The 27678-nt window shown below is 46.2% G+C and overlaps 1 protein-coding gene across 2 annotated transcripts; it reads left to right on the top strand.

Annotated features, from left to right (window-relative positions):
* The first annotated feature begins 5035 nt into the window (after nt 1-5035).
* On the top strand, nt 5036-25861 carry A1CF (APOBEC1 complementation factor). Of its 2 annotated transcripts, none has more exons than XM_041404959.1 (11): nt 5036-5134; nt 7302-7436; nt 7633-7763; nt 9099-9337; nt 13333-13497; nt 16695-16792; nt 18054-18324; nt 19765-19949; nt 22022-22158; nt 23186-23319; nt 25710-25861. In XM_041404959.1, the coding sequence occupies exons 1-11, from the start codon at nt 5036-5038 to the stop codon at nt 25859-25861; spliced, it is 1746 nt and encodes a 581-aa protein (XP_041260893.1). The 2 variants fall into 2 exon arrangements, with proteins under 2 accessions (XP_041260893.1, XP_041260892.1); XM_041404958.1 differs by having other exon boundaries at nt 19741-19949.
* Nucleotides 25862-27678: the final 1817 nt, after the last annotated feature.

Here is a 27678-nt window from a genome sequence, read left to right as displayed (position 1 = left end):
AGCTGGGGTAGTTCACAAGGCTTCCCATTTTGGGGAAGAAAATGAAGCATGCTTGGTGTTTATGGATGGATAGAAAGGAATATTTATTGCTTGGAGCCTGGAGGAAGGGGGAAAAATCCCCAAAATATTGATAACGTAGAGGAAAATAGTTTCTCTATTTGGGTTATTAGGGCAAAGGGTGAATATCACTGTCCAGTCCTTCCAAAGGTTGTTATTCTTCAGGAGGAGCAGTTGCACTGAGGGGATACCAAACAAAATGGCCTTAATTTGATGTGTCCAAGTGGCTCAGCACAGTCAGGTGTCTATTGATCCTGTGGGATAAACATGAGTTTGTTATCTCCTTCATGGAAATGGGAACCAGTTGCCCTCACATACCCTCTCAGCAAAAATCCTAGTATGGGGCACATCCCTTGGCTGAAGAAAGAGTCTTGCTTTTCCAAATAACCCAAAAGTGAAGGAAAATTTTCCACAATTTTTGGGATAAATGCTGCTGAATTCATCTTGCTCCTGGATGGATGGAGCAAAGCCAGAGGATGTGCTGCAGGAGGTGTGAGGGAGCCACATGTAGTCATAGAGAGGTGGTATCATAACAGGTTGTTTCTTGTTGATGGGGGCTTGCAAGGTATGAAAGGACCTTTTCTTGCCTTGGCACTTCAAAGTTTCAGCAGAAACCTAAAATAAATGAGAGTGGAGAGTGGAAAACCAGACCCAGTGATACTCTGATAGAAGGTAAAAGCAGAACCTTCCTTTTCTTGATGCTGTGACCAGGATAAGTTGTCAAAATTTCACCACAAATGAGGATGAAATAGGAAGCATGGATAGTTTGCACTTCCAAAGGTGTTCATTTCAGTTTAAACTTCTGAACAAAATGCTACTTCCCTCTCTCCTTTTTTGTTTTTCCCTTTTCTTTCTCTCATGGTGGCCCTTGTTAATGATAATCCATTTTAAGGGCAAATCCCCAAAATTGGTTGAATTCCAGAACTATTATTTCTATTAAGTGTGGCTGGGTTGATTTTTTTTTAAAGCAGAGCTGAAAGCACTGCCTGAATTTGCTGCAGTCATTCACATTTTCCATCAGCAGCCATGAAAGGGGGGTTTTCCCCTGTGAGGGTGGATTTGCTAATTGATTCCTGGCTCAGGAAACAAAGAAGGAGAGAAAGTAGTCGTGTTTCCTCTGGGTGACAGGAATTCTCCTCCCTTAAAGTAAAAAAAAATATCCCAGCACACTGGCACTGCTACAAGGACTGGGGCTGGTGCCTGCAATAAGGGGAAAGGGCTGGAATTCCACAAGTTTCAGAAATAAAACATCCCCCCGTGATTTCTATCCTGGAAATCATTTGGATGCACTGATGGACACATGGATGTGGCACCTGGGGACGTGGTTTGGTGGTGGGTTAATGGTTGGATGTGATTATCTGAGAGGGCTTTTCCAACTTAAATAATTCTGTGATTCCATGAGATGGACCCTTGGGTGGCAGAGGTGGAAAAGTGCCCTGTCCAAAAAAAGAGTTTAGATATTTAACTCAAGGGAGGCAGGAAGGAAGGAGGGAGAGAAGAAGTGCTTGGAAAACTGCAGGGTGGAAAGCCTGTTTTCCTGGGCTTGGGATTTGTTGGGTTGGGATTCATTTCTCAAAGAAAAGACAGGTTTGCTGTTCCATCCTGGAGAAACCCCACTGATGGGGGAAAGCCCTTCAGCTTGTCAATTACCTGTGAGTGACGTTGGGTGGTAATTAGTAGGTGAGAATTGGCTGCTCAGAGTGGGGCTACCAAACCATACCGGGGTTGTCCACAGCCCAGTCTTGGACTCCTTTGGAATAGGGAGTGGGGCTTGAAGGTTCCTTTGGGATCAGGAGTGAGGGCTTGCAGGGGCTGGTGCTACCCTGGGGTGGGGGTCTCCAGCTGGACCCCACTCCCAGCACCAGGCGAGTCCATTCCTGAGGAAGGGCATCCTGCCCACTCCTTGGGACAGGCTTGTGTCCATGCGTCAGGAAGTCCAGACTGCAGTCTTGGCCTCCTTTGGAATCATGGAGGGGGCCTTGCAGATTCCTTCGGGATCAGGAGTGGAGGTTTGCAGGGGCTGGTGCTACTCTGGGGTGGGGGTCTCCAGCTGGACCCCACTCCCACCAGGACCAGCTCCACAGCTCCAGGTGAGTCCGTTCCTGAGGAAGGGCATCCTGCCCCTCTTCTATGGGGCAGGGTTGTTTCCTTGGGGCTTTCTCCAAAGGCAGGAATGTGTGGAAGCACCAGGCACAGATTAAAACCAGATCTTTGTGAGGAGCCCCCCCAGAGCCCGGGTTTTGCAGCAGGCTGTGGTTAATACTTCATTGCAACCTTGAATGCTCTTGCTCCCTAATTCCAAGTGGATTGCTTCAGCATATCCTGGAGTGCACCAGTGTCTAGACATGCTGGTCTAGAGCTGAAATCTTTGCAGGATGCCTTACGAGAAGAGCCCAGAAGAGCTCGGCTGTCTTATCTAATAAGGCAGAAGGCAGAGAGGGATATTGCTGCCGCTGGAAAGGCATCAGCCGGGGAGATGCTCTGTTCCCATCCATCCGCCAGCCCCGAGGCTTGTGCTCACTGCTCAGCGTGAAATCACCCCCGGGGGAAGAGAGACCTTCCTGGAAATGCCTCCTCCCTGCAGGAGAGGATGCGTGCCCTTAAAGGATCCACGTGCAAGTGCATCCAAAGCAGCAGCCCTGCAGGAATCCAGGCCGGCAGCGCTCAAGTCCAGTCTCAGGGCTGAGAGAGAACCACCGAGAGCTGCAATTTGATCCCTGATGAAGCCAGGATGCTCCAAAAGGAGAATATAAGGGGCCAGATTTGCAGTGTGACAGAGCTTTCCCCTATAGGATGGACATGGGGTGTCTCTGCCCAGGCAGGGGAGGGTGCAAAGCCAGTCTGGATTTTAGCTGGGGTTTTTTTTTTTGTTTTGTTTTGGTTTTTTTGTTTTTTTTTTTTTTTTTTTGTTTTTTTTTTTTTGTTTGGTTTTGTTTTTTTTTTTAACGTTCACTTTCTGCAGCAGCCTGGGAAAGGCTCCAAGTGGTTTTTGCACAGCAGTGTGCTAATCCTGCCCCGTGCCTGCTGAACGCCAGCTCCAGAGGGGGCTGCAGGCACAGACACCACAAACATCAGCAGGGTTTTGTTGCTGCTCTCAGAAGGGCAAAACAAACCCATAACTGGGCTCCAGCTGCTGCAGAAAACACTCATTTGGAAATTAGAGACATGAGAGAGGTGTTGCACTGGATGATCCATGTCCCAGCCTCTGCACGTTGGTAGTAATTAAAACACTGGAGAACCTGGGAGCACGGGAAAAATAAAAATAAAATCAGAAGAGCCTGACCAACCTCTGCATTAAATAGATCTGAAATCTGGCATTACAGAGGTGCCTCTGTTTGCCAGTGTTGGAGTCACAGTCTCTGGATCTCAGTGTGGCAGAGCCTGAGTGACACAAGACTGAGATCCTCCAAATTCCTGGGTTTGTTTCCCATTTTTGGTGCTGGGAATAATCCATTTTCAATTGAAAGCAGCTGTTGAAGACTTCAGGGCACAGAGGCATAGCAGCACAGGGCAGGTAATGGCCAAAAACAAAGTGGGCTGCCCCAAACATTGGCTCCTCCCTCAGTAGCCACAAAAGCAGCTGATAAAAATTAGGTTGGTGTTAAAAGCTGGATGGAAAAGGCTTTTTCTGTCATTTCTGCCAAACCATGACACGCTCAGAAAATCAGCTATAACCAGATAGATTGCACTTCTTTACCTGCATTTCTTTACATGCAGTGCTCACTTTATGTGTGCCAAGGGACTGCTTGCAGGGGGATCGTTTAGGGTCTCCTCCCAAAGATCTGGCAGTAGCAGGGGGATTTAGGGTCTCCTCCCAAAATCTGGCAGTAGCTCAGGGTGCAGGCACAGCAATCCACCTTCCTACCACCTTCTCGCTGCTCTGGATTTCCCTTCTGCCCAGCATCCCCACCAGGGTGCCTCATCCCCCTCACCCCCAGTCCAGCCTTCCCAGGCCCTTTTGGCCCTGTTTGCTCTCCAGGCAAGCCTGGCAGGCACCACCTTTCCTTGCCTCCACCTTTCTGCGATAAAATGCAATTTTAGGCAATAACAACCATGCTGGATGACAGAATTTAGCATTTTCCTGCATGGAGTCCTAGGTGCCATGGGCCCCCAGCTCTGGCTACAAGGACCTGAGGAGGGAACTGGGTTTGTTCTGGCTGCTGTTCAGTGTCAGCCTGAGGCTTCAAGCTCAGCCTTGCACCTACAGACCCTGCTTTTTTTTTTTATGTGCCTGGAGCACATAAATGGATTTTGGGCAAGCTCAAAGCTCAGCATTCAGGGAAAACAGGGAATCACCAGTAGTGAATCCATGTTGTTAATGTCCCTTTCCCAGGGTGCAGCCCAAGTCAGATTCAGATTCCAGTTTTATCATGTTTTCAGCCCAAACCCAACCCAAACCAAAAAATCTTGAATCAGCCATGACCTAAAACTGCAGCTCTGAATCAAAATGTCTGAACGCAAGGTAGCTTCAGCCATGAGCTGAGCTAAGACCTGACGTTCTCCTGTGTTTTTTTATTCTCAAAAATAAGAACAGGCCAAATCTGGGGCTAGGTCCTGTTTCTCACAGACTGCTGGGCATGGCTGGTACAAGGTTTCCTTCCCAGTGTCAGCACCACACGAGGCCTGAAGGACTCATTGTTGTGTACTCAGTGCAGGATTAGGCACTTACATATTTTTATCTCCTGAGGCACCACCAAAAGGCTACAAATTCCCTCTGCCTCTCCCCAGGATGTGACTGTGGGTTTAAATGCTTTTAATTTCCATTCAGCAAGGGGGACATTTCTGCTTTTTCCATGGTCTCTGCTGTTCTGTTTTGGTTTTATCTCCGAAATAACTGATTTAGGAAGAGCGACCCTCTAAACTTTCTCAAGAGGGTGGACTTTCTCCTCCCAGCTGTATTAATTGATTTAATTTATCTTAAATTTGATTGCAGTGAGCACCCCTAATTAACCTGATTTTTTGCTGATAATCACTCCCAATGGAATCAAATCACAAATCCGGGGATGGATTGACCGGCACACAGAAAGAAGCCGCCCTCCGTGCGTTAATTCAGCGAACGGGATATAATTTGATCCAGGTAGGAATTCACGGTCCCATCCTTTTGTGCTTCATCCTGAAGCTTCACTGGGGGCGTGAGCAGCCAATCCATGCTCCTGAATCACTCCTTGCTCGTTCCTTTTCGCTCTGTTTCTCTCTCACATCCGTGCTGACCATCACTGCCTTGTTTTTCACAAAGCAGGGTCTTATTCCTCAAGGAATTGCTTGATGGGTAATTACAATGAAGGTGGGGGTAGGACAACCCTGGGCACTGCTAAATGTTGGCAAAGGTTGGGATTGGTGTCTCAAAACCCAAGAAAACCCAGAGAGCAAAGTTTCAGAAGAGGGATGAGGTGGGAAGTCCAGCACGTCACCTTTTGTGCAGATCCTTGCACAGGTACATGGGAGGCAGGTGCCTCACCTGCTCCAAGGTTTGCTCCCAGTTTAGGCTCCAAGGTCTCCAAGATCCAAACCTCCTGTGGTTAGGGCAGGTGGAGCCTGGCATGACCTTCAAACCCACCTGAGAAAGCCTTTCTTGGCTACCATGACCAAAACAAGCTCAGCCTTGGAAAGCACTGGGCAATGCCACGACCAGCCTTGCATCCTGGAAGAAGGGACTGTAAACACTGGATTTTGGGCAAGTGGAGGCCGTGAACCTTGCCTTGTTTTGCATGGCACTAGAGGGCACATCAGCCCCAAGCACAACCTGAGATTCCTGGGAAAAAGCACATTCCAGGGCCAGGCCAGCAGCTGGGTTTGTGCCCTTTCTGCTGTACGTGACCCATAAGAAAAGGGACTCCTGTATGTCTTAGATTTACTGTGGCTTTCTTAGCATCACACGGGTTGGGGGGTTCCTTAAGCCCATCTCGTTCCTGCCCCGTGCCATGGGCAGGGACACCTTCCACTGGTCCAGGTTAATCCAAGCCCTGTCCACGTGGCCTTGGAATTATCCTGGGGTTCAGTTTTCCCTACTGTCACATCTGGCAAAGCTCACTCCTAAAGCACAGATTTCAGCTCCCAATCCCCCACACACTTCAGCATCTTTGTGCTCTTCTCTCTCCTTTCCTTTTCCATTCCAACCTTGCTATTTTATCTTTTTCTCTTTCCCATCCCTCTCCTAATTTCCCTGTACCTTAGGGATTTTTCTTCCAGCCTGTCTGTGGATGCAGCCAAACATCTTTTTCCTCAGTGCACACCTGAGTCGTTCATCTTTGGCAAGTGGCTGATGTCCACTTGCCCTCCAGCACCTTGTCAAGAAGGGTTTGTTGAGGTGCTGCCTTCCAGCCACAAGTGAAGCCACTGCAAATTTAGGGAAGGGTTTATTTCTTGCTGTGCTCCGTCACACATCAGCTCAGACATAAAATCAAATGTCCCCAGGACTCCATCACTGCTGAAAACATTGGAAAAACAGGAATGAGAGTGGATAATTCAGGTCCTGTTCTAGGCTTGAGAAAACTAAAAGGGTTTGTAGTATATTCCTGTTTTCTTGTGAGGATCTCTGTTTGTTTACGTTCCTCTTAAAACAGCTGTACAAGGCATTCACTTTCCTGGAATAATCCCAGAATGGGAAGTGACTAAAGAAATGGTCATGGAGCCAAAAATGGAAAAATTCCTGAAGCCCCAGCTCCTTTGGGAGTCAGAAATCACTGTAGGGAGAGACAGGTGAGGAAGAAGGAAGGAAGGAAGGAAGGAAGGAAGGAAGGAAGGAAGGAAGGAAGGAAGGAAGGAAGGAAGGAAGGAAGGAAGGTTGAAAATAGGGGAGGAGAACAGAGATGCACTCATCTAGCAAAAAGAGACAAAAAGGAAATACTGACTGGCCTTCACCTCTTTGAATATTATTTGGGGCCAAGATTTGCTCTCTGCCAGAAGGACCTCCTGGGTGGGCAGGTGTCATCCTCAGACTAGATGAAAATCAAGACAAGTTATAAATTTTGCAAGTGTTCCATTACCCAGCCCACAACTAAGACACAGCCTACGGAGATTCCCCTGCCAGAGCCAGGAGGATTTCCATTTTCCAGAGAGTTACTGACTGTCTGCACTTGGACTTCTGAAGTATCCCAGCCTTGGCAGCAGGACACTGCTGAATTCATGAGGAGCTGAAGGGAAGGAGGGTGTCTTCCTCAAGGGTCATTCCCAGAGACAGGGTTGGTTTGATCCATGTTTAAAAATCAATAGCTGAACCTTTCTTTTCTTCTCCTCCACGGCAGGAAAATGGGCAGAGGAAATATGGAGGACCACCACCAGGCTGGGATGGCCCTCCACCAGAGAGGGGCTGTGAGATCTTCATTGGGAAACTGCCCCGAGACCTCTTTGAGGATGAACTTATCCCCCTCTGCGAAAAGGTGAGGCTTGGTGGCAGCTGATCAGTTACTGATGGTCAGAGCTGCATTTCAGGGCTGAACTGAGCTGATTCCTGGCCAGGCTGGGCAGGACTTGGAGCAGTCTGGTCCATGGAAGGTGTCCAGGCCCATGGAACTTTAAAATTCCAGTCTTCTCTAAACACTCCCACCTTGCTGACAAATCTCTCTAATTTGGCAGATTGGCAAAATCTACGAGATGAGGATGATGATGGACTTCAATGGCAACAACAGGGGCTACGCCTTTGTGACTTTCTCCAATAAACAGGAGGCCAAGAATGCAATAAAGACACTCAATAATTATGAAATCAGGTAAGCAAGGCAAAAACACCTTCAAAGAAACTTTAAATTATATGTATCAGTCTGTTTTGGCATGTGAGTGATATTTTTCCTGGCAGTCCAGAGCAAGATTATTTAGATCCCTGTGTTTTGAGGGGAAATCTCCTCCTGTCTCCCTGTGCAGTCACTGCTCATTAAAACCAACATCTTTCACAGGAAATTTCTTCTTCACAATTAAAAAAGAAAAAAAAAAAAAAAAAAGAAAACCAACAACAACAACAAAATCTATCAGAACATTGGGAAAAAGTGTTCTGTTTTGGATCAAATTAACTTTCCCCTAACCAGCACTGTTTATTATGTTCCCCTCAGGTTGTTTGTTGTTGATTTATTCTACTCACTGTCTCCCTCGTGACAGATTGTGCAGATATGTTCTGGTAGATGGACTAATTGCAAAAAATGGTGAAATAGGATGGAAACCAATTGGCAAAATAATGGCATTTCCTATGAAGGAAAAGAACAGAAAAAGCCCTCATGTTTGAGGGAACAAAACACCCAGAAATCAACAACAGATGGGCCCATTAATACGTGTTGGTTGGATTTCAACCATGCTAAATGTTTTTTGCCAGTTCAAAGTGGGATGAGTTGATACCTTTGCTTAAAAACCTTTTGAGATAAACCATTCTGGCAACTGTATGGCTTTTTTAATTTAAAAAAAAATGATGGGTTGTGAACTGCTTTAGCAGATCAAGGCACATGGAGGTCTTGGAGATGTCCTTTATAGCAGAGGTTAGAAGGTCTTGGGGATCAGGCTTCATCCACCTCCACCCTCTCCACTTCCTTCCTTGGTTCCAAGGACTCCTCTAAAGAAGTTTTGCACTTCTCCGGCCTATAACAGATACTTGGACCCCAAAAAGGTGAAAAAAGGAAGTTTTTATTTTGGGGTCTGCACAAAAGTTGGCATTGGTGAGCCCTCAAATGGTGCCTCTCCATGACAAAGGATTTTCTTCCCCCAAAACCTTAGTCATGAGGTGAGTGGGAAGCCACAAGCCGCTGGTGACAACACAAGGACCTCGGTTGGGGGGGTGCAGTTGCCTGGTGGCAGCAAGAGGGAGAACCTCAAGCAGGAAAAGCAAAATTTGGCTTTGGTTTCTCCCTCAAATCCTTCATTTCAGCTGTGCTGCCTGACTCTGATGTCAGATTTAGCAGAGTGGCAGCTTTTGCACCAAGCAAGGCCACTGAAGTATCCCAAAGAGCAGCTGACACCAAAGCCTTGTGCTTGGCCTTGTGTTTTGGGACAGAGAGGGGCTTTGCTTTAACCTTCCCCTCTCTTGGCTCCTGGCTCCTGACAAAGCAGCTCCGTTGTTCCAGGAACGGGAGACTCCTGGGCGTGTGTGCCAGCGTGGACAACTGCCGCCTATTCGTGGGGGGCATCCCCAAAACCAAGAAGAGGGAGGAAATCCTGGCAGAGATGAAGAAGGTCACGGACGGCGTCGTGGACGTCATCGTCTACCCCAGTGCAGCCGATAAAACCAAAAACAGGGGCTTTGCCTTCGTGGAGTACGAGAGCCACCGGGCAGCGGCCATGGCCAGGAGGAAGCTGCTCCCAGGTCAGCAGGGATGGCGAGGGGTGGCTTTGTCACTTTTGCACCAGTATAACCCAGGAACAGGAGGGAGGCAGTATTGTGGAAAGAGCAAAGGTTTTATTCACGAGAACCGTGCGGTTTTTATACAGTGACACGATAGGTTTTATTTGATTGGCTAACAAAAACATCTTCCTCGCACACTGAGCTTGAGAAGAGCAGAAAGACAAAGCAGGAAAACACCACCTGCAGATTGTTTACACTTAACAAGTATCACGTCCTTACAACTCATTAAAGCTGTTGTGAGAAGCGCTTGCTGTTCCTCTCTCTCCGTCCCATGGCATCCACATGGCTTCACCTCAGGGGTGTGGTGACAACATCCAGGAATCCAAGGAAGTGGATGTGGCTGGGTTTTCTGCCCTCAGAGAGAAGTTTTCTGCTAGAGGCACCCAGAGCAGGAGATCTCCCAACACACCATGGGGTGTGGGATTCACTGCAGCTCCTGCTGCAGCACCGTGCTGATGATCCATGGTCATCCTTCAGGAGCTTGGGCTTATTGGAAATCCAGCCAGATGGGTTTGGCTCTGTGTATCCATGCAGCTCTGCTGTGGGATGTGCTTGGCCCTGTGCTTGGGTTAAGCATAAAACAGAGACTCTTCTTTGGCCTCTCAGGGAGTGTTGGTTTTTCCAGCTTTTACAGAGTTGGGGCAACTGGGAGGGGTTTTAAAAGATTTTATTCCATTATTAGTCTCGATAAAAAAGTGAGACATAAGAAATATAAAACCTAACACCATTTCATCAGAAACTAACCTATTTCCTAGTTGCAATACATATAAATATTTTTCAACCTGTTAGCTGTTATTACACAATACTACTATTACTTCTAACAATAATCACCTATATTTTTACCCCAAATAGCACTACTACAATACATCTTTCACAGTTCTAATTCTCTAAAATATCTAGTCTTTTTACATATTTTAAAACTTATTACATATTTTAAAACTTATTAAAACTTGTTTCTAGTTCAATCTCTCAACTTTATCATCTCTATTCGATGACCTTCCTAAGTCAACACACCTTATCTCAGTGTTTACATGCAGATGTACAAAACTGTGTAAACATTCTATCAAGTTTTTAAAATTCTTTACAAATCCATTTCTCACAAGGGAGAATCACTCAGGAAATAATCCAAGAGCAGATTCAGGCTGCAGCATGGACTGAAAATTGATATTTTGGCCAAAAAAAAAACTGGAATGAGGAATTGCTAAAGAGTGCATCTATGAAATTCAGCACTGGGAGACAGCCAAAGACCATTGTGAAGGAGAGAGAGGTTTAGCAGGTATTAGGTGAAGAAGTCACTTAACATTAAGTGCTTCTGCAGGGATTTCACCAATTTTCTCTTGCTTTCTTATGCTCCTGCACTGCTTTGTTGAACACACTGGCTGCTGGAAGCATTCAGCAAACCTTGGGGTTTGAGATTTGTTCAGAACCACCTTTTCACCTGTTTTATACATTAAATACCCTGCATCACTTCATTTTTTTTTCTTATTATGTAAAAAAATGAACAAGATTTTGAGCACTGAAATTGCTTTTCTACAGGGAGATGTGTCACACTGACAATTTTGCCTTTTATTCTGCATTTTCTTCTTCAGTTTAAGCATCTCCCTGATGGTGGGGGCACATTCTGTTCTCCAGCACGACTTTCCCATGGTTTTTATGTGGAAAAGGAAGGCAGAAACAGGCAAAGCACTTGAAATCCTGAGCAAAGACAGCGAGACAGATGGAAGGAACTCAGAGTCCTGAGCAGACATGTGCAATGCATGAGGGGTTTCCAGTTCAGGGACATCTCAGTAAACAATTTAGGGAATTCCAAAGGCCTGAGCAGGAGCCAGAGTCTTCTGAACCTCAAGCATAAGGCAGGAACTGGAAAAAAGTTTCAAGCCAGAGCTGAATGTGTCTCCAGCTGATGTGAGATGGAATATCATTATCAGATGCTTCCTTTAAACTGAACCTCATTGCTTTTTTGAGGGAGCTCTGTAGAGAAAGTGTTCAAAAATTGAGAGTTTTCATTGAAAAATTTAAATTTTCTCCTGTCTCTGGCTAAACAAGAGGGTGGAGATAGACTGATTTTCAGCAAGAGACACCAAGTTGACCTCCTTGCTGCAAGTCAATCAGTTCATTATTTCCACCCTTGAACTGAAAACAGCAATTCAGAAAGGGGCACAGAACAGCCTCGCTCCACAAATCCCAGCTTATTCCCGAGGGATTCCAAGGGAACAGCACCTTCCTATTTAGTTTGATCATTTACATTTCCAATAAGCCTCCAAATTCTATCCTCACCCTCTCATTTCGGAGCTCCCACCCCCTCTTAAATAGGTTGTCCAAGCAGAGATGCCTTTTTAGAGTGTTTTGCAGGATTTTCTTTGTCCTCTCAGCTGCAAATGTGTGGTTTAGGTCACTCAAAGAATCACCAGCAAGGTCTGGGCAAAAGCAGGTTTAAATAAATTTGTGACAGAGTTTGATAGCAAGAGTCACTCTATTACTTATACAGATAAAGCAGACAAGGAAATATCAGATTAAAGCAATTAAAGAAATATCAGACGAAGCAATCAGATTACTCTGATTTATGTGGAGAGGTGAGGAGGGAAAAAGTGAAGGATACCAAGGGTTGAGTCCCAGCAGAAAACACCCCCTTGCCAATCTCAGCTTCAGACTGGCTCAACAATTTAGGTCTAAATGGTTTATTATTCATAACAATATCTAATCATGGTTTATTATTCATAGCAATATCCAATCGACACTAGCAGTTCTTAATAAACTGACCAATTTAGCACCTCTAAACCAATTCAATAGAATTTTCTGTAAGTTCAACAGAACCATAAATCAGAATTTACTAAAATTTAATGGCAAATCTAAAATGGCAACCTTGGTAATACACATGCATGCAGATAGACAGAAATATGGACTTCTGAAAATTCCCTGGAGTTCAGTGAAATTCTCATATCAGGTGCTTTTGAATCTGGAGCTAAGCCTCGAGGAGTAGGGACACCAACCCAACTGCAACATCAGCATTCAGCAAAGTGAATTGTTTGCTTTTTTCCTTCCCTGCCCCTCAGCAGGGAAGTCCAGTGTACACAGTCCCTGGGTTTATCCTCCACACCTGTCACCGTGATATTTTCTGAAAAATCTCTTTGCCAGGATTTCTTCTCCTGGGAAGTTGAGAAGCCTCAGGGAAAAATGTAAATAATAATTATCTGATTCTCTTCTCCTGTATTTGGCTGCTTTGGAATGTGGTCTGGAGATTGTTTACCAACAGGTCCATGTTTCATTGGCTCCATGTGAATTGTTTTAACTTAATGGCCAACCACCTGCCAGCTGTGTCGAGGCTCTGAGGAGTCATGAGGTTTTATTATTCATTCTTGTTAAACCTTCTGATGTATCCTTTTCTCTATAGTTTAGTATAGTTTTAGTATAGCATTCTTTAATATCATATCATATCATATCAGCCTTCTGAGAACATGGAGTTAGATTCATCTCTTCCCTCGGCCTGGGGATCCTCACAAAGACCACATGCACCCACCCCCTGTTTTATGCATCAGGACTTTTTGTGTCCCTCCTTTCTTCTGCTGCAGCTTCCCCCAGACGAATTCAAACACACACAGAGATGTCCTTGCTTTTGCTGTTTCATTCCATCCCACTGGGATGGCAGGATCCCAAGTTTGCCGGCCAAAAGGGATTTTTATAAGTGCATTAAAATATTTCCCTTTAGGGAGCGCTCCAGGAAATGCAATCTTAAAGTGAATTATTCCATATTTTCACTTCTTGCAGTTCTGGAGGCTCCAAAGGTACTTGCAGGAGGCCATTCCCAGTGTGCCCATCTGCCTTTGGAAAGGCAGAGCTAGGAAGGCTTTTTTTGGGTCCTGTCTGTAGAATTTGGCCTGTTCTGCTGTGAGATAGAGCGTGAGCATGAGCGAGAGGAAGCACAGCCCCCAGCACTGACCATGCCTGTTCCTTTAAAGGAAGGATCCAGCTGTGGGGACACCCCATCGCCGTGGACTGGGCAGAGCCAGAGGTGGAGGTGGATGAGGACACCATGTCCTCAGTGAAGATCCTCTACGTGAGGAACCTCATGCTCTCGACCACCGAGGAGACCATAGAGAAGGAGTTCAACAGCATCAAACCAGGTAGGAGCCCGCTGGTGCTGCGCCTCCTAAACCACTGCTGCAAATGGAAATGTTTCTGCCTTCCTAAAATGCCACAAGAGATAAAAATAGCTGTGTTTTTCTGCTGAGAACTGTTCGTGTGAAATGCCACAAAAATTGTCATGGGGCTGAAGGCTCCCACCCAAAATGCCATCCCATTAAAGGCTGCTTAATTCCCAGCTACAGCCACCATGCAGGAGGGTGATTGGCAACTGGAAGAGACCCAAAATGCTGCATGGGGTTGCCCTGTGTCATCAAAATGCTTTGGAATCACTTAGTCTTTCTTAAAAAGAGTTGGTGAAGCAGCTGGGTGACTTCAGCATTCTTCTGTGGCAAGGGACGGTGATAAAAATAGAGTGATTTAATACAACTCCTTTTTATCTGATCTATCTAAATTCTGAACTCATTTTCATACATCCCCCCCAGTTCTCATGTAAATTGGTGAATAATTAGTGCTTTCCATTTAATTTAATATTCCTTTGTGGCATATTTTACATGCACTTAGGGTGAGATTTTTCAAAAAAAGCGGGGAGATTAGTTGGGAATAAAAATCCTGCTGGCTTTCAGAGGAGATTTTACTTCTGAGTTGCTCCAGCTTTAGGAAATTCCACCCAAAACCAACAAAGTAAAAATAACCCGTTTCTGCAGCTCTGCAAGCCACACAGTCCATTAGGCATTAGGAACTGATGCTTGGCAATGTGAAATCTCCTTTCATCTCACTCCTGTTAGCTTCCTTCTATTAATTTTTTAAAATACACTGCAGAGCTTCAGTTTTCTGCCTCTGACTTCTCATTTCATGCCTTTTTCTGGGCTAGGCTGCAATACAAAGGTCTTCATGAGTTTTCCTTGTGTCCTTGCAGCATTTCTGGCTCATACTTTTAGCCACCATCGAGCTGTTGCAGAACCCATATTTTACTCCTGAGTTAAATTTATGTTATCCCACTCTCTGAACTGTTTCCTTCTTTTATTTACCCAGTTCTGCTCCCGAGCTTTGAACAAGCTCACACTCCCCAGAAACACATTTGTGGCCTTTTGACACTTTGGTAACACTCATCTGCTTTGCTCCTAAGAAGTTTTCCACTATAACAACACAAGTTCTGCATCATCTTTCATTTTCCTTTTATCATTTCAGCGTTCATGTTGGAATTTTTTTTTTAATGGACAGCTTTGATTTTGGTGGCTAAAATCAGGAATGGGTGCATTAGAGCAGCAAAACTTCCAGCTTTGGGGAGAGAAAATGCAGTTTAAGTTACAGTGAGATCACAAGGATGTGAAATTATTCATTGCCCTGCCGTGGTTCTCTGCCTCACCCATTGAGCCACATTTCAGCACTACTTAGCTTAAATTACCTTGGATCCAGGGCATTAAGAAGCTGTTTTGACATCAACAAATCATGCAATAAAAAATGATCCAGAGCTTCCAATGACACAGCAATTGCCGCATCTCTGGGGGCTCCACAGGCAGGCCCAGGAAGGCTGCTTGTGCTCCTCAAGTTGGGACAAGTAGCACCCCTTAAATCTGTGCAAAATTCACAGCCTGATGACTTCTGCAGAGCTGTCTCTCTGAAAAGCCCTGCCCTTGCTCTCTAGGAATCCCAGGGAAATTCCTCCTGCCTGGTGGAGTTCCCAGCAGGAGGATTGTGCTGTCCCCATGTGCTGGAGGGACAGTGCTCCCTCTCTAATGTCCCATGGATGGGCTCCACATGGAGCTGACCCAAGGGTGGGTATCACATTGCTTGGCCCAGCAGAAGCAGAGGCAGGGCAGAGCAGAATTTTTGGCTTGGGATTGGTGTCCTGGAATGCTCTCCAGGAGGCAGAAGGGGGATATTCAAAACACAGCGAGTTCATTAAAGCTTCCACTTCTAAACAAAGCATCAGCATATAGCTCCCATAAATTCAGGCTTGGAAAATCGTCCTCTGTCCCAGAAGGACACAAAGTGCCACTTTACCATCCCTGTGTCATTCCAAGACGTGCAGCCTGCTTGGGCTGTGGGCTGGGACAGGCTCATTTAGCCCTCTGCAGCTCCTAATGACTCCCCTGAACACCAAAGAAATTCGTTTCCTCCTGCATTTTTCTAAGTAATTGCTTTTTGTGGCAATATGACATTTCCCTGTGCACCTGTTCAGCTTTAGGAGCTAAGAAGCCAACAGAAGAGTTGTTCAGCATCCCTTAGCCATGTTTCCAAAGGACATTTCTGGGGTTTTACAGGAGGCTGGGCTGACTGATGTTGTACTTCCCAAGCCACAGGAGCAGAGAAGATGAGGAATTAAAGAAATGGCTGAAGGCTGTGGCTGTGGGGGACAGGACTGGTGGGGTTATTTTGGAGACAGATTCCTCAGTGCAGAGTATGAGTTCCTGGCAGCAGAGCAGCTGACAAAGGAAAGGGAAAATTGTGGGGCATGGACTTAGAAAAGAAGAACAAGAAGTCATTTACATTTGAATTACTTTGGATAAATTGGATGTAGGAAAGATTCAGGCTGAAAGAAAGATTCTCCAGCCCAAGCCCCATCCCAGGAGGGCCAACCCTCAGCTGCAGAGCCTGACCTGGGCCATGTCCAGGTGAATTGGGGCATCCAGGGAAGCCCCACTGACATGGGAAATGCTGTTTCCTGGGGAGAGGCTGTTTCTTAGGGAGAGACCTGCTGTTCCATGAGCCCCAGCCCATCCCAGTGCCCTGGGCTGCTCTGTCCTGGGCAGGGCTGGCTGTTTATTCTTCCTGAACATCCTGAGCTGGCTGTCAAGGAGAAAAACCTCCTTGTTTTATGGCAAAAGCACCAAATTTCCCCAGGCTGCCTCCAATGCACGTACAAAAACAGGGAGATGGAGATCACATGGGGATGTTCCCACAGCTGGTGCGTGGGCTGTCACAGAAGGGAGACACAAGACCAAAGGTAGAGTCCAACAGAATGGTTTGGACAGGAGAAAACCACTCCAGTTTAATGGGAATCTTACTGGTGTCTGATCCCAAGCACTTCTAGTTTGCCTTGAAATGCTACAACCATTATATATTGATTTTCCTCTGGAATATCCAAAGAGGTGAGGGGACACTGACCTCTTGTTCTTCTACCTTTGCTCAGCCTTTGCTCTCCAGGGGCTCATAACCTGACAGAACCACTCTTTCAGATCTCTGTTTTCTGACTAATCCCCACTTCCCAGTAATATTCCAATGTTTTCCACAGGTGCAGTGGAGAGAGTAAAGAAAATTAGAGACTACGCCTTTGTGCACTTTAATAAAAGAGAACACGCAGTGGAAGCCATGAAAGCCTTGAATGGGAAGGTAAAGCTGCTGTAAATGTTAATTCCTGGAGCTTATGGTGCAGTATATTATACAAAGCCACCTGCTTTATTAGCTTCAAAACCCTCCTGGAGGTGTTATCCCAATTTGCTCTTTGCTGGTTGCTTTTATACTCCTGAATTTGTTTTTCAGCAGCTCTGTTGAACACAAACGATTAATTTTGGCTCCTTGTATTTGTGCTAAGTGTTTGCCCGGCTCTAGCTCGAAGCTCAGATGAAAAAAAAAAAAAAAAAACCAAACCAGGAAAAGCTGAAAGAAAAACTAGGAAAGGAGGGGTTAGGATCCCCCCCTGGCTCACACTCACATCCTTGTTCCAGACTGCCAACAAAAACACTGGCAGGGCAGCGTGTGAATGGCAAACTGGGACAAACGAGGTCAGCCCAAACATCTGCTCCGAGTTCAGATGCAGATTTGCGAGGAGGCTGCTGAATTTAGCTCTTCTTGCACTGCATGTAATTCACTGTAAAGCCAGAGCTGTTCCCAAAGAGGTGTTAACCCTGCTCCTATTTTTAGTGCCCCTGCTGTTCTCCATGGGAGCACTTGGAATCTCTCTGCCTTACGAGCTGCTGTGCAGGGAAGTGAGGCCTTTTGAAGGCTTTGCTGAAGGAGCCTCTCCCAGCTGGAGCCAGGGCTGGGCACTCTCAGCTTAAGCCTCCACCCATGTGAAGGAGATCCAGGGCTTTTTTGGGGTAGTTTCCTCCGCCTTCCCATCCCATTAAGACGTGGGGGCAGCTTCCCCATAGGTTGGATTTCCATCAAGCACTTTTAACCACTTCCCCTACTGCCTTAGACAGCTGGAACAGAGGCTAGACAGAGTTAAGGGAATAAAAGGGTATTTATTGAAGGGCCTTCACAGGCCACACCGTGGCAGGACCAGAGAAATGGATGGCTCCAAGATGGAAGCAAAAATAGCAAAAGATCTCACATTTTTATAAATTTTGGTCCATTAGTATATTGGAGCTAATTGTCCAATTATAGCCCCAGCCCATGAAGTCCCATCCTTCTTATTTTCTCTCTCCAGTCCACGTTGTTTATACTCTTGGGCCTGAGATCCAGATTTGGCAGTCCTTGGGTCCCCAACTAGAGAGGGCAATGTTTTGTCTCCCTACTCTGTGAAGAGAGCTCACCATCCCCTTATATGAAACCCAGACCCACACACCCGAGCAGCACAAAATCAAAAAGAAGGAAAAAGAAAAACAGAAAGCTAAAACCTCAAGGTATCATTTCCCCCATGCTCTCTCAGGTGCTGGATGGCTCCCCGATCGAGGTGACCTTGGCCAAGCCGGTGGACAAGGACAGCTACGTGAGGTACACCCGTGGCACGGGAGGCAGGGCCCCGGTGCTGCAGGGGGACTACACCTACACCCTGGGACACCTGTATGACCCCGCCACCGCCTACCTGGGCGCCCCGGTCTTCTACGCGCCCCAGGCCTACGCGGCCATCCCCAACCTGCACTTCCCCGCCGCCAAGGGGCTCGGCAACAGGAGCATCCTCCGGCCCCCCTCCGTCCGAGGTAATTCCCCGTTGGAGTTTTGGATAACTGAAAAACAATTCCCCTCGTGCCCACATCTCCTCCAGGGGTGGGCAGCTGCTCCCCAGACGGGTGTTGGTGACATTGGCTTTGCCCCAGCTCCTGGATGCCATTTTCTGTGGTGGAAAACACAGGGTTTAGGCTCCTGTCTTTCCCAAATGCAATCTTCCAGCTGAAAAAAAAAAACCCAAAACATTTTCCTGGAAGGAATTTCTAGATTTCCCTCAGTCCAGTGTAAATAATCCACGGATCCTCCTGGTTTTGCCCCAGCAGGGAAGACCAAATAAAACACTTTTTCTTTCCTCCTTCAGAGCTGGCTCCCACAGCCAGCCACCACCACCACTATGTTTCCTCTTGGCTTTGACAGTTGCAGGGGAAATTTTACCAGTCCTGGTGTCTTCTGACCCAAAGCTGTGGAGTTTTCCAAGGAAGTCACATTGCCCTGGTGTGGGGTAGGGAATCAAGCAAACCATTCTGTGCTTTGGGAGCTGGAGGCTCACTTTTGGGGGATTGTTAATAACAATTAATTCAACTAATTCAATCTATGAATAAAAGAGAGTATTTCTGAAAACTCTTGGGTGACCCTGCCTGGAGCCAAATCAAATCCCCCCACTCATGCACCCCCAAATTAAATGTCAATGCAGACATTGTTTGGTCAGTGCAGATGTAAGTTTGGGGCTAGCAAAGAAATAACTCTGTCATCTGATCTTCCTTCCAAAGATGATGCCTTGTGTCCCTAAGCCAAGTCCCACAGCAGGCTGGGACTCTGTGTGGTACCCTGGTAGGCCTGGCAAGGATCATGATGGCCAATTTTTGTCCCTTTAGCAGGAAGGAGACAGGGCAGCAGGAACACCCCTTGTTCCTCAAGCTTTTCCCCACACAGGTGAACCAGCTCCTCCAAAGGTTGCATTAGGAAAGGAGCAGACGTGGTAACTCCCCACCCATCTCTTGCCTCGTGGTCTCCCCAGACTCCCAAGCAGGGCTCCCTGAGAAAAAAATGGAAGTGTAATAGGGCAAGACCAAAGAGGATATAGGGATGAACTTGTGTGAGCTGTGAATTCTTTGAGGTGAAATTACAGTGGTGGGTAACAAAACATGCCAGCTGTCCCCTCTCTGGCTTCCAGCTACAAAGCTGGGTAAAGAGCTGCCCTGAAATCAAAACCGACCAGAGATGATGAAAAATGGGCAGAAAGAAGTAGTTTTTCCCCAAAACCTCTCACCTATCCGAGAAAGGGTGTCAGTGTTGAGCCTGTGTTATCCCAGCACCAGGCCCTGGGACCTCCTGCCCACCTGCTTCCCAATCCTCCCAGCAAGCGGGGCTAACTTTTCCATTTCAGCAAGAATCAGGGTCCTTTTTCCCGTGATTTGATTCGGTTTAATGCCTTCTTACATTCCTAGAAATTTACATGAATGTACCTGTAGGGGCTGCGGGCGTCCGAGGCCTGGGAGGCCGCGGCTACCTGGCGTTCCCGGGGCTGGGCCGCGGATACCACCTCAAGGGAGACAAGAGGGGAGAGGAAAAGCTCTACGACCTCCTGCCAGGGATGGAGCTCACCCCCATGAACCACGTCACACTAAAGCCCCAAGGGATCAAACTCGCCCCTCAGGTACGTGCCCCAAAAAGAGCGTCCATGTCCCAAGGGTTGTGTTGGGAAAACGGGCCCCTCGTTGGATCTGCGCCGTGGCCTGGTAAATAAATCCATTCTTGTGTCTCAAAAGACATTAAAAAATGAGTGGTACCCATTGCATCTTGCAATATCCACCTGCCTCATGGAATCATGGAATGGTTGGGGTTGGAGAAGACATTTGAGATCACCATGAGTGTCAGGGGAGAGTTGTCATAAATGCCTTAATCCAGTTCTGGCTGTCGCGCCATAAAAGCACTGCAGGCCAAGGAATTCCCACCAACGATGGGTTTGATACATAAAATTCATCACCTGGGGCTTCACCAGGGAACAATGCACATGTGTGGAAAAATAATGCATATTTTCAAATTATTTATGGCAAAAGGACTGTTGACATAACCCAGCCTAGCACAGAAACTCTGCCAGCTCAGGGGGACTTTTGATTTGGTTGTGCATGTTGATGCAGATGGATGAAGAGGGCTGAGGAGAAATCCACAATAAATTCCCTGAGTTTCTGAATGTCCAGCTCGGACGGTAACTCTTTACCCCTTATATTGTGCAGAGCAACACGAGAAAACAACTTCATCCTGAATTTTGGAGCATGTCTTTGCCTTTTAACACCTTAATTGCCACAGCATGCGGTTTGCCAAAGTTTATGAAAACATCCTTGTTTTCTCCCAGAAAACTGGATGGTGGGATTTTTCCCTCCTGCAAAACTCCGCTTAGTCTGTTTTGTTGGCAAATCACAGAATCACAGTATGGTTTGGGATGGAAGGGATCTTTAAGCTCACCTAGTACCAACTTGTGCCATGCGTAGAGGGCCCCTTCCACTAGAGGTGTGAAATCCCTGGAATGGTTCTGCAGGGCCTTAGGGCAGGTGAAATTCATTTTTATAAAACCAACATATAAGGGAGTTGGAACAGCAGGGAACAAGTGTTGCCACAGTGAAAAAATGAACTGTTGTAATTGAGAACTGACCTATGTAATGAAGTATTTTACACTGCAAGATGCTAAACTTCAGCTGGAGCTGTGGTGGAAAAATTAAAAGCAGCAGTGAGGTTTAAATTTTTCTTTTCAGTTTTAAATCCATTCAAATGTAAGCTGTAAATGAGGTAGACCTCAGCAAGACTTCAGGGTGACCTAATTGTGGCTTTCCAGTGCCTGAAGGGGCTGCAAGAAAGATGGAGAGAGACTTTACAAGGGCCTGGAGTGCCAGGACACAGGGAATGGCTTCCCACTGCCAGGGGGCAGGGATAGGTGGGATATTGGGAGGAAGTTCTTGGCTGTCATGGGGTTGAGGCTCTGGCACAGGTTTTTCAGAGAAGCTGTGGCTGCCCCATCCCTGGAAATGCTCAAGGCCAGGTCAGAGCAACCTGTTTTAATGGAAGGTGACCAAATTCAGCTGGGACAGCACACAGGCAGTGGGTTAAAAACCCTTGGAATCCCAAGCCAAAGCAGGAGTGTTTCTGGACAGCAATTCCCAATTACCAGGGGACCAGCTGTGCCAAGGCTGAGGGCAACGTGGTTCAGTATTTCAAAAGCTGCAATTGCCTGCTGAAGCCCGTGGAATTAATTGGATGGAAACACAACCTTTTTTCTTTTTAAAAAGAAGCCTATTTGGACTTCTCGTGCTCTGTAACCCACTAAGCCAGGGAGGCAGCAGAGCAGAGAAGATTAATGCAACCCGAGTTCCTTTAGTCCTCTGAAACAGACGTCCATGAGACAGAGCTTCTGAGGAGGATTCAAAGAACACCACACTGAAATAATCTAATCAGCAATAGGACTCAGATGCCCAACTGAACAGGGAATAATTTCAGGAATTAAACAGATATTAAAGTATAGAGCATTTAGATGAATCTTACGCTTCAAGGTGGGTGTAGTATTCTGTCTGCCATTTATACTGGATTTTTTGCTAAGCTTTAAGGAAGCTGCCAGGACTCCCTGAAAACCCTGTGTGGGAAGGCTCAGCACAGGGGCTGGAATTAGGCAAGGAGGCTTCTGCACAGCAATTAACCCCAGCACAAATCCCTATTTTTTTTTTTTTTTCCTTCTAGATCTTAGAAGAAATCTGCCAGAAAAACAACTGGGGACAGCCTGTGTACCAGCTTCACTCTGCCATTGGCCAGGATCAAAGACAGCTCTTCCTCTACAAAATCACCATCCCTGCCCTTGCCAGCCAGAACCCCACCATGTACGTCATTAGTGGAAGGTTTCTGAGGCTTAGGCTTTATTTTTTAAATTATATTTTACCTAACAGCTGTCCTCAAAGTCCCAAGCACACAGGTCTCTGTTTCCTTTTATTGTAAAAAATATTTATTAAATATCTTTTAGAATATTTATTAAATCTATATTTATTAAATATTAATTTAATTTAATTTTTAAATTTTAGATTTTTATATTTATTTTATTTATTAAATCTATATTTATGTCTATATGTATCTTTATTTATTACATCTCTAAATGTTTATATAATTATATATACATATATATGTACAGATGTATATATAATTATGTATTATATATTTGTATTATATATTAATATATACATTCATTTGTATTATCTATATTAATATATAATTATATATGGATTATCTATATTTGTCTAGTATCTATATACAAATATGTATATATGTATTAATATATATTTATATAATGTGTGTATATATATTTATATGTATACTTTTTTTAAAAATACAGGGAGAAAAACATACACAGAGTATAATTAACTACTGTGCTTGGTGCTCTCTCTGCTGGTGCAAACACTACAGAAAGCCAGACATAATCAGGCAAAAGGGTGCTTTTTTGTGGGAAAAGAAAGCGAACTATAGCCCTTGTGGGGAAATGAGAGGAATCTGAAGCCACATGCTGATATTTCAGCTCCAAATGTGATTATAAACATTTCTGACCAAAACCACTGTTTGCTGTGTATTGTAAAGAAAAACCCAGGTTGGGAATTGTAAAGAAAAAATGCAGTAGGGTTGGTTTCTTTGATGGAAAAAACACAACAACCTCTGCAAGGATGTCGAGTCCAGCATGGGAGCCAGGGTCGATAACCCCAGCGAGGGAGAAACCGCTGGGAGGAGAGCAGCTCTAGTAATGCACCAGCCCAGGGATGCCACACTTCCATTTGCTGTGCGGGATGGTGCTAGCTCTAAGTGGATCACAGCATCTGGCAGGGAAGGAAAGCAAACCCAGCTAACTTTGTGCTGTGCTCACAGACACCCCTTCACGCCGCCCAAGCTCAGTGCCTACATCGACGAGGCCAAGACCTACGCGGCAGAGTACACCCTGCAGACCCTGGGCATCCCCGTGGAAGGGGCAGAGGTGCCTCCTGCAGCGCCAGCTTTCCCAGGTATGGGCGTGTCTCTACAGCAAAAGGCTCCTGGAATGTCATTTTTCCTGGTGGCTCCTTGTGGGTGTGAAGAATGAAGCAGATTTTGGTCACTGAGGATTGGCCTGGTTGTGTTCCCCAACAGTGACTCATGTTGCTTGTGTGTCTGGCATCTTTAACAGAGAATTCCGGACTGCTTTGGGTTAGAAGGGACCCTTAAGATCACATAATTCCACCCCCTGCCTTGGGCAGGGACACCTCACACTTTCCCAGGGTGCTCCAAGCCCTGTCCAACCTGGTCTTGGACATTTCCAGGGGTCCAGGGGCAGCCACAGCTGCTCTGGGCACCCTGTGCCAGTTTATTGCCTGTAAAGGATTTTATCTCTATCCCAAGACTGCCCAAATTTCTGTGTCCACACCCCAGAGCAATTCAGGCTGGGGGCACTGGGGTGGGGGGCTCTGCTCCTACCCTAGCCCCTCAGGTCAATGCCACAGTGGGGATTATGTCCAGGGGGGTCAGAGCAGTGTCCAAGGGCAGGGAATCCCAACATCCAGAGGCCCATCCCAGCTCCACACATCCCCTCCACTCCTCCCAGTTTGTGAAAGCCTCCTTCAACTGGGAGCCCCAGAAACAACGCAGGATGCAAAGCTGGCATCCCCAGTGCCACATCTGGCACGTGTCCCCTCCCTGGCCCTGATGTCACCATGGCCCTGATGTCAGCCATCGTCCATGACTGATGAATTCATGGGCTCTCCGTCCTCCCCCAGCACCCCCAGCCCCTTGTGAGCCAGCACTTGGGATTTCATCTGCCAAAGAAATGACGCAGCCATGAAAGCTTGGATCCAATCCCAGCTCTCACACCCCCACAGAAGGTTTTTCTCCCAGTTTCAGAATTCGTAGCTCTTGCAACTGCCCAAAACAGTTTGGAAAATCATGGAAAACACAGGAATTACATTTGCCGTGCTCGCCGGCATGACAGTAGTTCTGATGGAGAGGCAGCACCAGGTGCCAAGCTGCACATGAGGAATGCATTAGTCAGTACTACTGAGTTGTTTGGAGTGTTTCAAGCATGGATTTAAAAAAAAAAAATAAAACATCTATCCAGCTTCCTGCCACAGGAGTCCGCAAAAGCCACAGAAAAATCAATTTGTCTGGGCTTGTGCAGCTTCCGCAGCGTGGAAACCAAATGGGCTCTTTATTGAATCCAGCCCCCACTTACTGCTTAATTAGCATCTCTCCTTTTCTTTCATCCACCCTTATTTATTTGTCTTGGGAGCTTGGCAAATGGACATGCACTAAAGCTGCTGCTTGCAGCACACACCGGTCCTTGGTCAGGCAGGGCTTGCTAAAGCTCAGCTCAGGCCATGCCCAGCTCACAGCTCATTTCTCTCTCGATGGTGGCAGATGTGCCTTAAGTCCCAGATTTCTCAATTCCTGCTTGAGATGTTGCACCTGGCTTAGCTGGTGCAAAGAAAATACTCTGGAGAGTCACAACAGTGAAATTGTAAGGAATTCCTCATGTTTTTCCCCAAAGTTACAGCTTCAGTGAGGAAATGTGTGCTCCCTGTTGCCCAATATTTCCATTCCCCCACCAAGAGGACCTTGGCTCTGGCTGACCTGGAGTTGATCCCATTGCCCACGTGGTCAGACAGGATCCTGGGAGATGTATTTTGGCAGCAGAGCCTCGTCCAGCAGATCCGATGGACACCCCAGCTGCTGTTCCCAAAATTAGGCTTTGTCTTAATTCCTGATTCTTTTACAACACAACTCTGTGGTCTGCTTGACAAGCTGCTATGCCCTGCCTTCAGAGGAACAAGCCCCAAATGATGCTGTTTTCCCAGTGATTCATTCTCAAATAGCAACGCTTACATCTTCCCATGGAAAATCTGGAAGTGTTGAAACCACATTTTCCATTAGAAACCGGAAAAAAAAAAAAAACCCACCAAAAAATCCCGTCTACTAAATAATTGCTCCCTGCCACTGCATTGAGAGGGTTTCCCTACCATGGCTGTCCTGAACTGTCTGTATTTTGGCTATGAAGGGATCAGAGCTATATTTTCTCCAAGAATCCTGCCCAAATTTCCCCTGTTCTAGGCTGTTTCCTTGCCCTCCTCATGCCATGTAGGGTGGACCCATCCAGAGCACCATTAGCTCAGACACAATCAAAACCTGAGGAAAAAATATTCAGCAGAGAGTGTTTTTCCAGCACTGTGTTTAACAAATCATGGGTGAGGAAATGCTTTCATTTTTCCCTTTAATTATTTAATTTATTTACATTATTCCCACTAACAAACTCACTGCTGCCCAAGCCATTCCCACTTTAAGTCATCCCATCAAAACCTACCGGGCGATGGTGAGTTTTGGATGGATTCTCATTAATCCACGGGTTTTCCTTCTTTTTTTCCTTCAGGATACACCATTGCTAATGCAGCTGCCACTGTCACAGCCACTCAGCTCAAGCAAGCAGTGACATTGGGACAAGATTTGGCCACGTATGCGACCTACGAAGCCTATCCTGCCTTCGCTGTCGCCGCGCGGAGCGACGGCTATGGAGCCTTTTAACCAAATTCCCTCAAACCCAGCACAGGCAGAAAAGGCAAAGAAAAACAATCTCAGTCTGGTAATTCTACCCCCTCATGATTTTAAGCTAATCTGTGGCCTAAGGTTCATTTTAGTCGGAGTTTCAGTCTTGTAGGTCTTTAGTTTTGTAACGGGATGTTTTGTAACAGTGGGGGAGAAGGAGAAAATTTTTTAAATGGTGCAAAATCAGATTTTCACACCAGAAAGCAAAAGCTCAGCCCAGGAAATTAGAGGTTCTCAGGTGTATATATATATTTTTATATGTATATATATTTATACACCTATTGTGTGTGTGTTTACAAGCAACAACCTGTGCTGAAAACAGTTGGTCCCATGGCTCTTGTGACAAGGACTGGGGAAGGATGGAGTGGCCTAGCAAACCCCTCTGTGCACCAGGAATTCTCCTGCATCCACCCCAAAGTTTCCCAGGCCAGGCAGAGCAGTAGTGCCCCTTGGCCACATGAGTTTGCCTCTCCCTGCCCCTGATACCCCCGTGCCACTCAAGGCTCTTTGAAATTCTTCTTTGCCAAGGCAAAAAACCATTTATTCTAAACATTTTTGCCCAGCCCAAGAGGCTAATTTTAACAGGTTTCTGTGCTAATTTTATTTTTAAAGTGGGGCACAAGAATTCAACAGAGCTTTCCCTTTTGCTTTGCTCCCTCCCAGCCATATCTAAAAATCAGCAAATACCAGTGTATTTTTGTGTGCTTCCCATCAAATGGCACATTCACTGAAAAATAGGGAAACTTTTAAGCCTGAGGAGCAGAAAAGTGCTATTCATTAAGGCCAATTCCCTACTTAATTAGAGCACGAGAGCTCACAGCCATGGCCCAGTAATAGCAGACACCTCAACAGGAATATAATTATATCCAAAGAACATTTTCCCAGGTTGGACAGAGCCCTGCCTGGCTTGCACATTAAATCAAGGTTGCTGCCTGCTCTGATTCCAGCAAAAATTAATTTAGTGGAAGAGGGATCACGCCAACAGGAAAGGCACCTCTTAATTTGGAGAGCACCAGAGTTTTTGTGGTGTTTGACCCCTTTGGGGATGCTGGGAGCATCCTTTGGTGTACAGCAGGGGCATTTTCCATTTATTTTTGCCATGGAATTGAGGCAGGAGCAATGATGCTATGGAGATACAGGAGGAATCCAGTTCTGGATAACTACAGCAGACACATTATTCCTGTATCCTAAATCCTGCGTGGTGATGCACACTAAGAAAACTTGAATTTATTCAGTCTAGGACCTAAAGAACATTTTGGGGAGGAGGAATTTACAACCAGGTTGGTGACACCCAGCAGATCTGGCCCCATATTTTTCAGCTGCTTTAGATGCTGTGATGTGGCAGAGCAGAAGCCATTCCAAGGGGAGCTTTTCCTGTGCATCCCCCAAGCTGTGCAAAGCACCAGGGTCTGTGACAAGATGGTGACTGCAGCAACCAAGTGTTTCTTTCCTCTTCTGACTCAATTTCCCCCGGAATGGAACAAACCCCATCAGCTGTACAGTCTGAGATCCCGTTAGACCCCTCCTATTTATAAAGTAGCTCGTTAGGGTGACCCTAAAGGTATTACAAGCCCTCTGTGGCTGCTGCTGGCCACGTTTGGCTTCACAACAAAGGATAAACCTGGTCACAGAGGGCCAAATAACCGAGAGTGTTATGGATTTCGTGGCTTTTTTTTTTTTTTTCACTTCTGTATATGTCTTTAAGTGGTGTTTGCCAACAAGGAGCACAGCCAGGAGAGTCTCTCAAGCCGTTGGCAGGAAGTGTTTCTCACTTTCCACGTTCAGTAAGTTTAGTC

This window comes from Onychostruthus taczanowskii, unplaced genomic scaffold, assembly GCF_017590055.1.
Source record: "Onychostruthus taczanowskii isolate IOZ18803 unplaced genomic scaffold, ASM1759005v1 scaffold22, whole genome shotgun sequence".
NCBI lineage: Eukaryota > Metazoa > Chordata > Aves > Passeriformes > Passeridae > Onychostruthus > Onychostruthus taczanowskii.
Note: the sequence above shows the minus strand (reverse complement) of the source record. Positions and strands in the feature narration are given on the sequence as shown.